At 42.1% G+C, this 14,049-nt stretch overlaps 1 protein-coding gene across 3 annotated transcripts in view; it reads left to right on the top strand.

Moving 5' to 3' along the window:
• LOC137298022 (muscarinic acetylcholine receptor gar-2-like) overlaps window positions 1-9,698 on the top strand; it is a 111,872-nt gene extending 102,174 nt beyond the window's left edge. For all 3 annotated transcript variants that reach the window (XM_067830054.1, XM_067830055.1, XM_067830056.1), the window contains one exon: window positions 4,065-9,698. In XM_067830054.1, the coding sequence (XP_067686155.1) occupies window positions 4,088-6,196 (2,109 nt within the window). In that variant the 5' untranslated portion in view covers window positions 4,065-4,087 and the 3' untranslated portion in view covers window positions 6,197-9,698. The remainder of the gene's footprint in view (window positions 1-4,064) is intronic.
• Window positions 9,699-14,049: the final 4,351 nt, after the last annotated feature.

Below are 14,049 nucleotides of genomic sequence, written 5' to 3'. Positions count from 1 at the left end.
TCTGGATCTGTGGTTAGTGGCGTGGATGAGACAGACGCAGATCGTTGACAATTGATGTAGTGATGGATACAGGTCCGGGAGTGCGTTCTGTGTGTCCAACTAGATGCTGTCAAAGGCTCCGGGATTGTTCAGTTCTAATTATCTTCCGCAGCGTAAAAGCTGATAAATGACATAAACTACAAAGTGCACAAGCCACTTTGATCTGCAGTTTGGAAGAAAAACAAACACAGTTGACAGGATATGGAACTAATGCGTTCGACATAATTTGTACACCTAGAAGTTTCGTTTTTGCGACTACTTCTATAAATATATGTCCAGCTATCAGCGCTGAGAAATCCAAGGTGTGCTGTTTGATGGAAAACGTGAGCCTTTTATGTCAGTTGACGGATCTGCCAGCAAGTCTTCTGCCTGTCAGTGGACAGGGACTGCTTACACACAGCATGCATATGTGGGAGTTTTTGATTTGATGCAAAGTATTATCTAAGTATTTATATATCAGACTCACGAGTTAATGCAAGTTTAATCGAGTAAATTCAAAACGTTAATCCAGGGAATTAACGACTCCCGAGGATCTGCTGAAAGAGTTACCATAGGGCGTATACTGCACATGCGCCAGTTAGACGACGGTTGATCAACTCAGGATAAATCATCGTCATGCAATAGTGACCAAAGTTTATTCCACACTTTGACAGTTCCTGTCAATATTTATCAACACCTTTACGACAATGTCAAAGACCACGTGGTCCTGTTGTTCGGGCGTTGTTTGATCAGGGTTATGAAACTTTCACTTGGTATTTTGATAGTCAAGTTCCAAATCTGACGAGTCAAATCGATGTAACATGCAATCTCTTTCATGTTTTTGTTTTTGTTTTTGTTTGTTCTCCGAAATCCACGCTTACTGTACGTCCACTGACGGAATGGCGTGGTCAGGCACCTAGACATGGTTGGTGAGTGACGGAGTATTCAATTTCATTCATGATGTTAATCAACGAATGTTCTGGTCTAGGTTCGATTATTTGTAGACGGACGTCAGAGAGCTAAAACAATGCGTTTACGACGTTTAAGAAGACACAAACAATAAAAAAATCTAGTGATATTTCAGGCGAACAATTTACTTATCTTTGCATGTGTTTGTGACCGGTGAACAGCTGGTATATTAACGTATTTGATAGTGGCGTCACAAATGTCGCTCTTTCAGCAGAGGATTCTGCACCTTTAAGCACTGTTTTTCATATCCCGTTTATCCCGTTTTCATATCCCACTGGTCACATTAGGGGATCAGTAGGCTGCTAATCTGAGCCCTTGTACTCAACCTTTTTTTTGAAACAAACGTTGTATATATGTTAATTCATGACAAGTCGTTTCTTCTATGAAAACCATTTAAAACAGATTATGTGAAAAATGAAATAATGACAAGTCGCCGTCTGACATTTGTTGTCATTCATCCATATGCTTGTCTGTTCTGTCCCATTCATTGCATGCAGCCATGTGGTGTGTGTCACCATGACATTAGGATAGTTTATATGAGCGGCGCCAACATATTAATGGATCACTGACATTTTGTGGGACTGTGTGGAGACATCTTGCTGGGCATGACAAGGTGATCATGTACATATAGCACGGAATGTATGTATATAAGGGACAAACTCCGGTCCCTACATATATCACATACCGTTTGTACAGGGACAAACTCGCTGCATATGACACATACAGTTTGTAAAGGGACAAACTGCCTATACATAACATAGACCGTTTGTAGAGGACAACCTTCCTACATAAATAAGCAGACCGTTTGTCAGGTGCCACCACAATTTCATGTGCTCTCAGAGCGAGGGGCTTTGGGCTTTCCTCACTAGCAATCTGTAAGTCGAAGTGAAACGTTTCACGTGGTTAGTGTTCAATTGACGCTTGTTTGCAAAATTGCATTTTTCGATTTTTTTCTGAAATTCTGCTTCGAACGCTGATTTCTCAAATGAAGAAACGATACTTTGTCGCTGTAGGCGAAGATAAGGTTGCAAATTATTCCTCTTTAAGTGCAATTGCTTGTCCTCACTTTGAATATAGGAACTAAGTGATGCCGATGCTTAAAGAGGGGAAGAAACACCTCATTCGGCGAGTTTTTACAATTCCACTACAAGCTTGTTAGGTCGACGGGGCTAGCAATTGAACGAGTTAGTCTTCACTGGGTTTGTAGGGGTGAGATAGGGTTCTCACGCTCACTTAGGCTGATTGCAATTTGTCCCAGAAATGAGTTTACCTCATCAGAGGATTCCTTTAATCTGAGATAGATCCAGCTCACCATCGATCCGGGTCAGAAAATTAACACCTACCCCTATTTATTGCTTCTTTGGACGACATTGGAGGGGAGGGGAGATGGTATCGTAGCTCATGGCGCTGCTGGGAAAATTCCTATTCTGGATTTATCGTGGGTTTACAGACTGCGGCGTTTGGGAGCCGCAACAGCGATAGGATCAAGCAATAAATTAGTCAAACATTGGTCTGAAGTTTGGATGCCATCTTCAACTCTTTAGTGGAAAACCACGGCCGGAGACGACTGTAACATTGAAACTGAGCATACTTTTACAAACGTACGCAAAGCATTCGTTAACGTCGTGATTAGAAAACGCTCAGAGGCTGTGTACGGTGTATTCTGGATTAATGTAACTCAGTATCAGAGCATCTGCAGGGAATCATCGAATTTTCCCGATGTTTGTACACATGTATATATCCTCGGACATATCATAATCTTTTATTATGCTCATCCAAACACAATGGCAAATCAAGTATGCTTCGCTGAGCGATCATTCCATCAGCAAAATAAGTGGTTTTCATCACCAAAACATGACGCTGTCTCGTTAAGTATATAATTTAGACAAGGTATATTGTCAGGTCGTATTGTAAACAAACAAACAAGCATGGTGTAATGAAGTACGTGGAGTAGTGTTTATTGAAACAATGTTTATGTTTTGTCCTCTACCTTTAAAGACAGCGTTACGTACATGCATCCCCTTATACAGCAGGGTCATCCTAGGCAATGTTTTTCAGTCGTGATTGGATTAGTCCAACGTAGGAAACACGCTGTTATTGCATTAACAGGCTTATCTTAGCCCATATTAGCAGTAGAGGTTGGCCTTCACGGCAAGGTGCTTGTGAAGTGCAGGGAACACAGAACTGATGCATGCCATGCGGTCGTGGCGCTTTGACAGCTTCCTCCCATGTCATGTACTACTGTGCGGGAAGTTTCCTCAACCAGGTTGGCACTTATGCTCCATCCCCGGGGAGGTACTAAGTAACTCGCTTACTTTCCTCACACAAGACTGATAGGGATGACTCCAGTCGCTCCTTCCGTGCCATTAACCATTAATGACCTCCGACCGTTGGTCATCATGTCACGTGATCAAGCGTGTGACGCTGATTCACGTTAACCTTTGTGGGGAGTTCAGACACATATTAGCGTCATGTCTCGGTGTCAACAAAACACTTCACCATGCCTTCCTAATATGGGAATAGGTTGGAGTGTGGGATTAATTAACAATGTAAACAAGGCCCGTTTCTCGTCCTATAAAACCAAAAGATATCTGGCGTGTATGATGTTGTTGGAAACCATTGTCTATCGTGTAAGTACTGAAGTGTGTTTGCAGAGTTCTGTTCTTGTGAAGCAATCTCACCTCATCTTTCCTGTGTAAAAGATCATTGCATTGTCAATTTGAGAACATGATCATGACTTTGATGTTGAGTTTTCGTACACGGAGGTTAATATGTACAATCCCAATCAACGAAAACAATGTATACCGTTTGGTCAGTTTTAATATACACTGACCAATAAACATCTTTTACTTCACATGCTGAGTTTGATTTTGTCTCAAGGCAACAAAGCGAAATACAAGCTGGAAGCGCTACTGATGTGACCTAAAGTATTTTCGATATTAGTAGAAAAATAGTAATTATTTTGTCATTCAAATAACGAGGGTGGGATGTTTGTAATTCGTGTATATATTTACGACTGTATGTGTTATGGCTTGATTGTTGAGTGTCATGCTGTTATGTATCCGTCTGTGTTTCAGATACCATGACAGTACAGTGATGGATGGCTAGCCCTTCAGCAGCTGCTTCTGCTACAATGGATAACAACACTGGCGTTATGACAGATCCGGGAGGGTTCTTGTTGAACAAATCTTTGGGGATGAACGTCTGTGGAACTGCTACATCTGATATGAACATGACAGCGTGTATACTGAACTATACTTTAAATGTGTCCGAGTCCCAAGACAATACGAGTTTGGTCAACTCTGGGAACCAAGCTCATACTGCCCATCCAATGTGGCTGACTGTGATCCTGGGCCTCTTAGCGGGAACCATCAGCATTGTGACTATATTCGGTAATATCATTGTGCTGCTTTCATTTGGCATTGAACGGAGTATACGGCAACCCACGAATTATTTCCTTGCTTCCCTGGCGGTTTCAGATTTACTTATCGGAACGTTTTCTATGCCCCTGTTTACCCAGTACTTACTTCTGGACGACTATTGGCCCTTGGGCCCATGGTTGTGTGACCTGTGGCTCTCCTTGGACTGGACAGTCTGTCTCACGTCACAATACACTGTGTTTCTCATCACCATGGATAGGTTCCTGTCAGTTAAAGTCCCAGCTAAGTACCGCAACTGGCGCACAGAGCGGAAGGTGCTTGTCATGATCGCTGTCACATGGATTTTGCCAACTGTAGTATTTTTCACGGCCGTTATTGGATGGCAGTATTTCGTACCCGAGGGAAGGACAGTGCTGCCCACGGAATGTGAAGTTCAGTTCATGAGTGACCCCCTCTTTACATTCATGCTAACGATTGGATATTACTGGATTACGTTGGTGGTGATGTGCGTGCTGTATGCTGGTATTTATAGAGTAGCTCTGACTTTGCAACGGAAATCGGACGCTAAACACAAAAAACTACAGTCAACCATGGAACTCGCTATAGATCATACAGCGGCAAAGGCCACGGCGTCCAATAGTAGTGACAGCATTCCTCAAGCTACCAAAAAAGCCAAAAAGCAGACCGTATCCAACAACAAGACCGCTGCTACTGGAGCTGTCACTACAACTAGTTTCGTCAAGAGGAATAACTCCGAGAAAGATGAAGACAGGTCAAGCAGCCCAGCCTTTGCATCAGATGAAGAAAACAGTTCCAGTCAAGGAACAGCCCAAACTAGCAAGACGCCACTCACAGCCAACAGTAAGCCCCCGAAGATCCCCGACAAAGGCTTCATCAACAACGCGCTGCAACCTGATTCAAGTAAAGCCAACAGAAAGTCTCTACCGACGGACAGTGCTTATCCTGCACACATACCTGACTCAAACTTTCTGGCACCAACTGCCCGAATGGACATTAGGTGCGACTTCATATCCGAGTTTGAATCAGGCACACAGGTGACTGATATCGACAACCTGATTTCGGCGTCAGCTAATGAGATGGATCGTTCGTCTGTGCCCCTCATTCAGAACGACGTCCTCAAAGGCATTCGCTTCATTGATGAGAAAAGCTTCAGCAACTTAGCTGGGGATAACGTAAAGCTTCTGTCCGAGTCGCAAGTTTCCGAAAACGTAAATGAAGATGGCGAAGGTAATTCGTCGCCAATATGGCGTCGACGGAATTCTCTGAATGGCGCGGAAACATGCCAGGTTGAGAGCATTCATGTTCGCGTTCCCTTGGCTACAGAAGATACGTTCGGAGAAAAGCCAGAGGAGCCAGTTGAACAGCCGACAAGTGATGGTAACAACCTCCACCCATATGACAACAAGGACAATGCCGATGACCGTGGAATGCAGCGATTGACTGCTGGCGGGAGACGAAGAAGGAAGGACGGTCGATTACAAACGTTTGTCAAGTCTGTGCGCTCACGAAACAGTCGGCGAAGGAACCGCCGTGAACGAAAGTCCAAATCTGAAAACAGAGCACGCAAAGCTCTGCGGACTATCACGCTCATCTTAGGCGCATTTGTTGTGTGTTGGACGCCCTACCATATCATGGTGTTTGTGATAGCCATAGCTGGCTGGGACAGTATCAACTCAAGGTTCTACAGTTTTACATACTGGCTGTGTTATCTCAATAGCCCAATCAACCCATTCTGCTATGCGTTTGCCAATGCCCAGTTCAAGCGGACGTTCCTTAGGATATTTAAACTGGACTGGCATCGGACGTAACGCACAATGTGCCATATGTAGTTCATTGTTACATGTAACCGTAAACTGATCTGGATTCGTGTGATAGTATTCGACTAGTGTTGATCACGTGACCTGGCGGTGATGAATCCAGATCGACCGCATGAATGGAGCCTGCGGGCCAGGGTGTGAATGCATCGATGGAATGTATCGTGTTGTTAAGCCTATTTATAGAGTGATTATACAAATCGTATCATGTCAGATAGTCCAGCGGCCTGATTCACAGGGTGTTTCCTATAACTGCTCCTCCTAAAGAAGTCTCACTGTAATTTGTTATAGTTTTATACGGCTACACTGGACATTACCACTGTACTTCCACAACGACAAGTTTGTAGAAATGCAATATTCGTATAATACATCGGATCCCATACGATGAACTCTCAGCTACGACTGCTTGGTAAGCTGAGTTCCCCTGAGAAGGCTGGTTTGGAATCAGACCATCATTTGCTGTGGTATGTACAGAAAGAACCCTGGTCGTAATGGTTACGTCACTGGAACCCCGGTAGCAAAGACAGTCTGGAGTGGTGTAGAAGAGTTATGTCCCTTTGAATGAACCTGTGATGATATGTCTATGTAATTTTTAGGCGGGATTGAGATGACTTATCAACCATGTGTTTTATCAACAGTGCGTTAAGTTTGATTTTTCATTTTGTAGATATATATATTGTTCTGTTAATTGTTCATGGAAAAGTTTATACATATATATATACATTAAATATCAAGCAGTATGTATTGTTTCAGTAAAATGAAGATATTCAAAATCTATTTTCTATGGTTTTGTAAGAAAGAGCATACCTGTTTTTATGGCTTACAAACATGTTCAAAAACAAGAGACGCATCGATAACCCCCTTTTGATTTCCTCGAAAACATGTCATGATTATTCAGAAAATTGTTTAATGCATATTTATTAGATTCAGAAAAAACACCGTCCTTCCAACTTCCTTAGTCTTGCCTCTCAGAACAATTTGTGCAAATGTCGGAGGCAGTGTCTTGTATTCTGGAAGAAATCCATGGACGACGCAGCGGCGACTGCACAACCTACAGGACAGTAGCACACCTGTAATCGCTTGTTTAAACCATGGGGTAGGAATGGTTATATTATTGTTTGTCGAAAGACTTCTGTCCTAGCGTCCGCCCTACAATGAACTATGTCACATTACACCTGTCCGTTACCAACCACAACAAATGCTGCCATATGAGAATTTGTTCCGTTCAAAATACAGCGGGCTCTTATTGTCATCAAGTCGAGGCAAGCAGTTGGACCCTTACTAGCTTTCCGAGACACAGGCAATGACAAGAATTTCCACATATTCTGTCCAGACAGTGACATTGGTTGAATCCACACGCCAAGGCTCAGTAAAACATCCTGATGGACACCGTGTTGAAAAACCCTTGGATACAGTTGTTACTAATGGTCGGAGACTGATGTTGATGGGCAGTATAACATTATGTATCTGTGGACGATAGGATGCGAGCCGGCTGTATTGGCGAACGTTTGCATAGTGGAACTAATGGGCATTTGTAATTACTGACCTAATTATTTTGTTAGTAATGACAGTGGCAGCCCGGTATGCTTGAGGCCAGTAGGCCAGGGATGTTGTGACAATGCAAGCTTTGGTGTCAGTACGATGCAGCTAGTTGCCAGTAGCTTGTCTAGCAGCCTGTCTGTAGCCAAATAGTGGGTCACGATGACAAGCTACAAGTTCGCAAGACGGGTTCCGATTCACTCAGTGTTCATGTAGTCACGGGCAAAATGTCTACACTTTCTCCCAGGCTTGAGAGGCTTATATTCAATGAAACAATTCCAAACTAACACAAATGAACATTCAGAAATAGCATAAGTTAGGTAATAGCATACTGAACGAAAAACCTTAATTCAATACACGGATAATTGTGTTTTTAATACTAATTCACCTACCTCTGCTCCCTTCCCATGTGGAAGGTCTTTCTCGTTTCAGTGTGATTGAAATTCAAATTGATATGTAGACGTACAAGAATGTTAGAATCGTTTGATCTGCAGAACGTTGGGTTAGTTAACAGATCACTTCACTGTCAGTTTGTCGATCTCGTTCTGGTCATGTTTCGAATATATCAAGGTGTCCGACATCAGAAATAACCGGAAGCACCCGTTAAATCTCCACGGTAACAAGCCCGGGGGAAATAAGTGACTGAAGCCCTCCCACTTTGATATACACGCGGCGTATGTGCCTCCATGTCCGTTCTCTGTGTCCGCATGTCCTCACAGGGCTGTATGACAACTGCCTGTACTCTATCTGTACTGCCAGTGGACCACTGTATACCCGCCATATTTGTGACCTTGACGCGGTATTCGCACCTGCTTCTGTTATTGTAGCCTCCTAGTCCTAACTAGTGTACTTCGTTAATGTATGAACATATGGTCGTAATTACAGTTTTGTATTCACTATCATTTGAGATGCATTACTAAACACCTAATATAACCAAGGATCATTAGATACGTCATCACGTTGGCAGTAACTTGTGACGTAACACCATCGTCAGGTCGCTGCCGATGGCGCTGTGTGTATCAACATGGTAAGTAATAGACGTATTAACATGAAATTGCATCTGTCTGTTTAGGAAAGTATATGCCTTGTACTATCTGTCTGTATCATTAATATATACACATGTATGTTTATACACATACACATGTATGTTTATACACAAGGTATGTATTGTAATAAAAACTCGCATGAATTCAAATATTAGGACAATGGCTTGTTTCTTCGTGAAAGCGGCACATGACCTTGTTCTTGGCTGTTGTGCAAGGATGTTCACGTGGAAGATTCTAAGAAAGTCAATATCTGTTGTATACATTAAGTGAACAGAATCTTTTATATTTTTATAAACGTGTCATCGACGAGATTTACGGAAGAAAAGTCTGTTTGTTAAACACGATCCTATAGGGACCAAACGTAGCTTCTATGGAATGTTCGTTAAAGCGTTTACAGATAATTATATAATCGCCTCATGTTGTCTACTCTCATGCATGTTCCATTTCAAAAGAAATAATTTGAGATACAGTCGAGTAATCAGCTACTCGTTAACGCGCCATAATTAATGAAGAACGAATCATGTTGGTTCCAGAAACAACGCATATTTGTAGATAGAACAGAAATGACATATATGTGATGTATCGTGAAACGTGCAATATCTGGTGTAATTGATTGGAACTACATTTGTGGTAGCTTTCACATACATCTCTGATTAGCCATTGCTGTGTAATGTACATTGGTAGAGAAATAGAGTCGATGGCCCTACCCACAAATGTTGTTCCAACTCGAGCACGTTACTAGCCCCAAATGCTATACACCTAGGTCTGTGACTGTACTGACGCTGTATATCCCTGTGATTATTCTGTGCTGGGCTGACCTCGGCAACGTGGTCATCTGGACGTCAACGTACACGCTCAGTTACACGACGACGCTCCGTCCCAGCACTACACATAAAACCACTCACTGTCAATAGTCTTCTGTTGTTTGTTGGTGAGGACAATCTCGCTCAGGAATTAACTAGAGCAGCGCACGAACTGGACAGACCGTGAGGATTCATACAGTGGAAGGTATATCATAATGTAGTCACAATGGCATCACAGTGTTGTCACAGCCTAGTCACAAAACAGTCACTATGAAATCATGATGTATGTACAGTGGACACTTATAACCAAGCGAGTAACATAACCTGATTTGTTATGATGACATGATTTGGTTTGTTGTTTATTCACTCAGCTATTGTCGTTTATACACGCTGTGTGTGTGCTAAGAGGTACATACATAGTTACGTACTCAATCAAAACAGTACCTGTAGAGATAGTTAAGCATAAGAACGAAGTGGCAATGTTTAGAAAGGGTTTGATTCTTCATAGCGGTGAGGAAGGAGGATCTTTTTGGACGAGGCTTGATGAGATCAGGAGATCGTTGCACCGTTCATGGCAAGGGTGATGTGCTCTCAGTATAAACAGTTTTGCTTCAAACAGCGCTGGGTCATCATTCGGTTATGAGGATACCGTAATGTCTTTTTAGTCTCCATACGTCTAAATGTTAATGATCCGTAATAGTCGATGGACAACTCTTTTGTAAACTAGTATTGTGGGATTTGTGCATGCTGTCCATTACATGTTTACCTGGTGAAAATAGAGGCGTAAAACACTTTCACCGAGTCGAGCCAAGCAGACCATGGAGAAGAAGGTGCGAGGGTCAACCAATGAAATACCAAGCATCATTTGGACAATTTCATTTCAATTAAAAATCGTCTATCAGCTCAAGCTTTAAATACTGTGAACAAACATTTTGCCTTCAATATTGCATGGTCCTGATGCCCTTTTCAGGCGTCCCGTTAGGACAGGGCACAATCACTAGATGATCTAAATATCCAGGTTATATTCTCAGTTATATCCCTTTACGTCTACACTGACCTCGGTCAGCGTTTTGGTAACGAGGTATCCTGAGTAGAGATAGGGGTACGAGTAGTAGTAGTTTCAGAGTGGAACACTATTCATGCCAAGCAGTGGGGACATCCGGCTTAAACCACTAACGAAGTATAAGAAGGTTGCAATAGTTGCGGACAGTGAGGGGGCTAAACATGATAGACAATAAGTAGCGAAGTCAGACTATCGATGGACAAAACTATACCACACACCTAGGGCAGTCGACACAAGGAAAGGAAAACATGACGAAATCATTCATGTGTGCTACTGCTTCTGAACCAAATGGGCGTTGGCCCCAGCTGCAGAGTGTGCTGTGATTTGCTTACCTATGCCCCTTAGTCTCTTCACCCAACACCCGCTGTCTTTTATTTCTTCGTGGAACTCTAATCGCACCTGCGTGGTATAATCTCTTCCGGCAACAACGAACTAATTGCCATCAGACCTATATTGGGGAGACCAGAGAATGCTTGTCTGGGGCAGGGATAACAAAAGCTTGAGATCCGAGGAACCAAGTGTATTGAAGTTAGAGGAGGTCACATCAAAACCGAACCTGGAAACAATTTGCTTTTTTAACACCACACACCTTCCGATTTAGCCTCGTACCTTTTATATCGAGATTGCTGTACACGTCCGTTATGAATGCCGCAAATGAAACAGACACATGACATCATGATTCAGTTTAGTGAAATTTGTTTGATGCTGCTGTCAACATGTCAGCAACAGTCACCAGGTTATAAAGTGTAGACCAGACAACCCAGTCATTCTTTCTTAGCAACAATTAATGCCTTATGGTAGACTACCAATACCACAGTATAACTTGCCTCCGTCGACGGGCGTGGATATTACCTCCTGCTATAACATCATCGCATCTTAGAGTTCAGCGATTCACTTTTCGTCGACGGATTCACCCTGTCAGTGTACAGAGATTCCCCAAAACTGTACTAGCACGTGTGCAGGAATTCTTTGGTACGATACTATGATTTCTCATCTCAGGTTGTGATTCTCTTGAACTCCAACTGTGAAGAACACAACTATACCAACCTACAGATCGTCTAATGGCGGAACCACATCCTAACCATCTTTATAGCTTCGTTTTACTCCATTACACTGGCGGCGAACCGACATCAGTACTGACACAAATATCATCTGCTTCACAAACACGCACGTTTTAGGTTTAAGAATGGAAAATCTGTAACAAATAAATTTGGAAATTCTGAGAGAGAGCTCAGGTCAGTCAGCAATAAGAAACGTTTCTATTGAAAAATTCTATTGAATAACGTTCTCTATTGAAAAACTCCATTTTGTCAAAGAAGTGTATGGGAAATATAATTTCATTACTGTTTTCAAAGGATATCAGGGATCTACTTCAGAATTAATACACTCACACGCAAAAGTAATGCAAGTCCAAAAAGTATAAAGAATATATGTCTGTAACGTTCTGAATCAGCATCTGATACAAGAAACACAAACAGGGTCAGTTAGACAACAGAACTGAGTGAAGACACTTAATTGCCTACCAAGACTGGAGACATTAAGTTTTCGGAAGGTAAAGGGGTTGACAAGAACTGGTCTCGCTGGTGTTGACTTGTACATAATGTGTTGATCTTGTCGGGGGTGGTGATCCTAGCCAGGACGACCGGTCCGAGGAAGGTCATCTGTGGTTTGTGTTGCGTTGTATCGATGTTGGATATGGCAAATAATGGCCATGTTTACGTCGAAATGGCGGGCAACATCTTGGACAGACACCCCAGCTTCCAAACGTCCGATAGCCTGGTTCTTTCAATTTGAGTTAAGCGTGGCATTGTTGAAGAATGAGTGATAGACCCATGCATATTTGATTTCATGAGAAGTGTGTGCATGATACCCAGAATGCCATGTTCATTGGTGCGTTTTGGTCATTTGTTGACGTGTTTTAACTCGGACGTTCCAAAACGCAATGTAAACTTATATCAGTTTAAGGTTCAGAGTTTGTTTCCCATTTGAACAAAAAAATGCATTTTTTATGCGTGTGAATGTATATTGTAGTAAGTTTCTCCAAAAACAGAAAATATTATATCGAGTCACAAGATTCGATCGCTGGTTGACGCGGTGTGTCAGTCGTCGCATGACAGGATACTGTTATGTGTTCTCAGTACCGGGTGGTTCCGGTGGTCAGAATATGCTCGGCTACTTGAGAAGAGTGTACTGAGTGATTACTGCACTTGCGCCTGTCATGCACCTTTCACCTTCCATCACGTCAGTAACCCTAAATGTGCTTACTTATATTAGGACTTGACACCCGAAAGTCCTAAGTGAAACAGGCACGGCTTCGAAACCAAGAGAATGGGAACAGTTCAAACTAACCTAAGGATGTATTTGACGGTGAGCAGATCCTTCCATTAGCACGGCACTGTCCCAGTGCAGGGGTTAAAAAATCCCATCCTCTGACGCCCGGGACAAGTTAGATTTCACTTCGGGCAATCAAATCTACCTTGTCCATTCTACTTAGATATATGTCTTCATGCCACATCTACTCAAAGTGTAGCCATTACGTTTCACAAAAACATTAAAGCAGAATTATCTTTCTTTGGTAAAGTGTATTTATCACTTCTCAACTCATAGTCCACTAAACATTAACTTCAAATACCATGGTGATTTATTTTTTCATAATTACATTATCATGATTAAGTCATAAAAATCAGGGCAAGTGGAAAATTAGGACAAATTTCTTTCTTAAAGTTAATTGCAAGTGGCTTTTTAAAAAGGAATTTAAACCATGCGCTGAAACAGATACCCCAGACCACTGATCTATCATGGGAAGATGCGTGTAAAGCATTGACACATTCGGACTAATAATTAAGTTTTATACCAACTGCTATGTACAGATTGTACCTCGCTAGTCGATGGCACTTGTCCCCGAAAATACTATTAAAATGTCATTATCACTTCCAACTGGTACTTCGTGAAAGGCGCCCACAAGACGCTAATGCCATTAAAACAGGGTGACGGAGTACACGAGTTCATTATCGTGAACCTTACGAGCAGCACAACCAGACACAAATTACGGAAATGTATAAAGTCAAAACAAATCTATCTTTATATGGTTCGATTCCATAACTTTTAACACTTACAACTTCATACTTCAAACTTAAAAAGAAACTAAATTTTCGAAACTTTTCAAGATTTATCTTCTAGGAATCCTATCAATACGTCACTTATTCTGGCGCCATTGTTTGGACACACTGTGTCTGCTACACACCATTACTGTGTCTGCAAATGTCGAACTTATTGTGCACATTTCGCTGGACGTGTCCCCATCGTAACACTTTCACTTCCAGAGCATCAAATAATTACATGTATATGTGTATTAGTACTTACTTACATCACATGTAATTATGACCCATAACTAAA

This window comes from Haliotis asinina, chromosome 10, assembly GCF_037392515.1.
Source record: "Haliotis asinina isolate JCU_RB_2024 chromosome 10, JCU_Hal_asi_v2, whole genome shotgun sequence".
Taxonomy (NCBI): domain Eukaryota; kingdom Metazoa; phylum Mollusca; class Gastropoda; order Lepetellida; family Haliotidae; genus Haliotis; species Haliotis asinina.
This window is presented reverse-complemented; position numbering and strand designations above follow the sequence as displayed.